Source organism: Pinus tabuliformis, chromosome 2_1 (genome assembly GCF_031772625.1).
Source record: "Pinus tabuliformis cultivar Carrire ecotype Pingquan chromosome 2_1, CPIR1, whole genome shotgun sequence".
Taxonomy (NCBI): Eukaryota; Viridiplantae; Streptophyta; class Pinopsida; order Pinales; family Pinaceae; genus Pinus; species Pinus tabuliformis.
In genome coordinates this window covers 406,240,292-406,244,401 of record NC_142299.1, presented here as the reverse complement: position 1 = coordinate 406,244,401, position 4,110 = coordinate 406,240,292, and the positions used below count along the sequence as shown (strand labels likewise).

Below are 4,110 nucleotides of genomic sequence, written 5' to 3'. Positions count from 1 at the left end.
ATATAAAAAAAAAATTCATCAAAATTTTTCAAAGACTATCCCTATTCTAAAAAAACGAGTTGCAAGGTTTCCAAATAATATAAAAAAAAATCCAAATTTAAAAAATAAATAAATTAAAATTAAAATAAATACTTGGAGCTCAAGTAAAGCGAAATCGATTTTTTGAAAGTTTTTTCGGCCGGAGTTTCTGCACAATGAAAGCGTCCCAGGGCCAGGGATTTTTCAGGGTGCTGAATCCAAATATACAGTTAAAAAACCATTTTAACTGCAACAAATCAAAATTTAACCTCAATTTCTTCCACCGGATTGAGTCACCAAAATCTCCAAAAAATCGCATTATAAACAAGTCACTTCAGGGGACCATGCGTGCAAGGATTGATATCTGTCAGTTAAAGTTAATGATGGGATGAATAAATAGGGCCATATTCAAGACTTTATCATTAAACACGAGACACATTCTTAAAGTCAAAATGATATGAAACTGTTTCGAAACTCTCTCCTAAAATATTTGATATTTGCGTCACCTGTGATGTACTCGTGAGGTTGCGTGTTTAAAAGGTTGCATGTTGCATGGTGTTTAGTTGATTTTAACCAACCCTAAGTGGCCTGTTTTGATACGCACTTACTAACTTTAGTACTTTCTATCAATTATTGTCCTTCAGCTGTGCTATCTCTTAAATTTCGTTTCTGTTGATTTCTCCACAGTTATGAACACTAACCTACGTTGGCTATAAGTCCTGAGATATGGGCGATATAGCACCAGCGTTGAAAGCTGCTCTTCCCCCAATTTATATAAATAAGCCGATGCAGCCATAATTCTGGCCCAGCGATCCCAATATCGTCCACCTTCGCATTTAGTGAGAGGGAGAATAGGTCTGTCGTTAATTGAGACTGCGCCTCCTTCATGGCGGAGCCGAATCCAAATCCAACAGCCAGAGATGATGAACAGCAAGTATTGTTTAACGCCACCCGCCATAAGCATGAGCTCTTGCTGTTTGAGGGTCTTCCGGCGTACACATGCAGCGGCTGCAAAGAATACGGAGCCAACAGGGGTTACAAGTGTAATATTTCTTCTGGTTCTAAGTGTAAGAATTTCACTCTGCACGAGGTCTGCGCCGCTCTCCCAGATGCCATCCAACACCCGTTTCGCAAAGACGTGATCATCAAGTTTCGTTCCAAGACGTTTCTGAGGCACCACTGCAGTGCCTGCTGCGAGGTGATTAAAGGTTTTGTGTTCGAAACTGAAAGGCGTAACAGAAGGCTCCATCCCTTGTGTATGGCGCTTCCTAAAATACTCGACTACGGTGGGCACGCAAATCACAAACTCAAAATTGTGACGGGTGATTTAAAGCGGAAAGCATACACTTGCAGCGCCTGCGATGGTTACATCCGTTGCGGTGGTTGGAGATATCGGTGCGAGGATGTGGCGTGTAAGGTTTACGTGGATCCGAGCTGCGCTAAAAATGACATTTTTGGACTCTCAGAGCATGGTATTCAGCGAGTTGCATCCATGGGTCCCACCACACCCACATCTCGCGATAAAAGAGCTGGTTTGGTTCGGTCAATCATCAGTGGAGCAGCACATCTGGCGATAAAAGAGCAGGTTGGGTTCAGTCAATCATCAGTGGAGCAGTAAGTGGGTTCTTCGGCTCATGAAGTAGTAATATTTTGGAAATATTTTTAAATTTACAATAAACATAAATTTAGATTTATTCTATACTTAGGACATGAATGACATGAATATCTATATGTAAGTTACTTAAGCTTCAGGACCAGAGTATCTATTTGTAAGTCTGAAGTCATCTTTATAGTGATTGTCTTGTAAATTTCACTCATAAAAATGATTGATTGTCATCTATTCTGATTTTATCATTTTATCTTATTTTTTTGAGCTCTAGTTTTTACAGCATCTTCCAATTAAAAGTCTTTGGTTCAATTCTCCTCTATATTCTTTTGGAAACATAACTGTCACTGATTTAATTATCCTCCATACCCTAGGAGTTAAACCCATCATTAAGACAAAGAAAAGAGCAATGCCTCAAATACTATTGCCACAAAAACATAGCAGTTAGTGGTCACCAATATCTGCATCTCTTTAAAAAATAAAAATAAGTGATACATGGTTTTCAATTATCTTTCTGTACTTTTATCCTCTGTTTGATGCAATATCATGCAGCGTGATTATTTTCGACAATGAGTACTTATATTTTTTGTGGATTATATTCAAAACTTCTAGCGTCTCCGTGACAATGGTGAATGATAAAAAGCAGGAGGGGCAAAGTAACCGTTTAAGGTTTCGAACAATCTACTATTATATTTAAAATATTAAAGAATTCACTGAAGGAGATTAGCAAAAATTACCAGGGTTTCGAATTTTATGAATTGATGGTATTTATCATGGTCATTGGATAAAAATGAGATGACTGGTTTTTTTATTTTAAAATTTTATTTTTATAGGTTGAAAAAGCAGAAGAAAACTTTTAGAATGGGGTATTTAATATATATAAAGTGAAGTAATTTTAAGAAATTTAGTTTTAAGTTAGTGCATTTACATAAATTAAATGTTTGATAAATGTAATAAATATTTAAAAAAGAATATTTTATTATGCAATTTACACTACTGAAATAATAAAAAATCATAAAAAATAACTAAATTATATTTTAAGTCTAGATTAACTTAGCTAAACATTGTGGCTTCAACTTCCTTAATTAATTATGCTTTAAATAGTCGATCTTTTGCAAATTTTGGTCTGGGTTTCTCTAGTTGGAGAGATATTGAAGAACGCAAAAGATCAAAGAAAATCCAAACTCTTTTAAGGAAATAGATTTTTTAGATATGATATATCAAAAGTTTCTCACGAACAAATTCAACATAATCAGTGAATAAGGAAACATTCAAACAAATGAATTGGAATTCAAACAATCCCTTCCAATTTGATGAAATAAACAACTCAACATGAAACCCCTAGGAGGATACCAAAATTTGAATTTAGGAGCCCAAAATCTCATATTGGCACCTCTGATTATGTAATTAGCACACCTAAATATATCAAAGCTCCACAAAGTCCTAAGTTTGTCGACGAAAAATGGAAGATGAAAACCATAAGGCTACTAAAATAGATCTAGAATTTCAAATCATGAGAACTGCATCCCTCTATGGTAAGGCCTACTACATGAACTTTAGCTCCAAGAATACTGAGTCAAATGACGATCATAATCAGCTGAAAGATCTAGCAAAATAACAGTAAATGCTCTTAGAGCTAAGAATGATAGCTAGTCCATGGGTCAATCCCCATTACAAGTCCTAACAGTAAATGCTCTTAGAGCTAGGAATGATAGCTCGTCCATGGGTCAATCCCCATTACAAGTCCTCCACCAGGGTCGATCTTGAGGGTGATGCAAATCCTTTGTGGGATGAGAATCCTAAGATCACCATTACCAATAAATCCTTGTTGATTGATGCAGAGGAAATGAATTCCCTCATTGATTATTTTCCCCATCTGATAGAACTGGCAATAGAGATTCAAGTGTTGGTCATTCACAGTGAGCTATAGAATTTGGGGTCAGATTTGATGACTCCGTTACAAATCTCCTAGATCTAGACGAGAAGGTGGGGAAATGCGTAATAGTATACATGGAGGATAGTTGCTTAATAGCTGCCATAATACTATCACAAAATACTCAATGTACATGTGGGAGTTGTAGGAACCACTAGATGAGATTTCTAAAAACATTTCATGTAGTTACATACATCACATGCTTCATGTGGTTAGTTCTATATTGCAAGCAAGAGATTATCTAAACCTATGGCTACAAGAGTCAAATGTGGCTGAGACGCAGCAACATATTATGACATTTTAACTGTTTTCATATGCTACTGTCAAAGCTAAAGTCAAAGTTAACAAGATGAGTTGCAAGGCAACTAGTCCCTGCCTAGGGGTAGCGCGACGGTTTCACTCTGCGGTTAATGACTACTAACCGTAACCTCTGCTTGTTTGCCAGACCACTCACGTGTTGTTTGATGTAGTTAGAGGCCAGCAGTTAGCTTTGCGGTCAAGACAAATGTTAACTGCAATCCCGATGGATAGCATACCCCGATCGCATGGCACA

The 4,110-nt window shown here is 36.8% G+C and overlaps 1 protein-coding gene across 1 annotated transcript; it reads left to right on the top strand.

The window, feature by feature from the left end:
• Positions 1-766: 766 nt before the first annotated feature.
• LOC149200612 (uncharacterized) lies at positions 767-1,721 on the top strand. The gene has a single exon (XM_089399607.1). The coding sequence runs from the start codon at positions 905-907 to the stop codon at positions 1,634-1,636; it is 732 nt and encodes a 243-aa protein (XP_089255733.1). The 5' UTR covers positions 767-904; the 3' UTR covers positions 1,637-1,721.
• Positions 1,722-4,110: the final 2,389 nt, after the last annotated feature.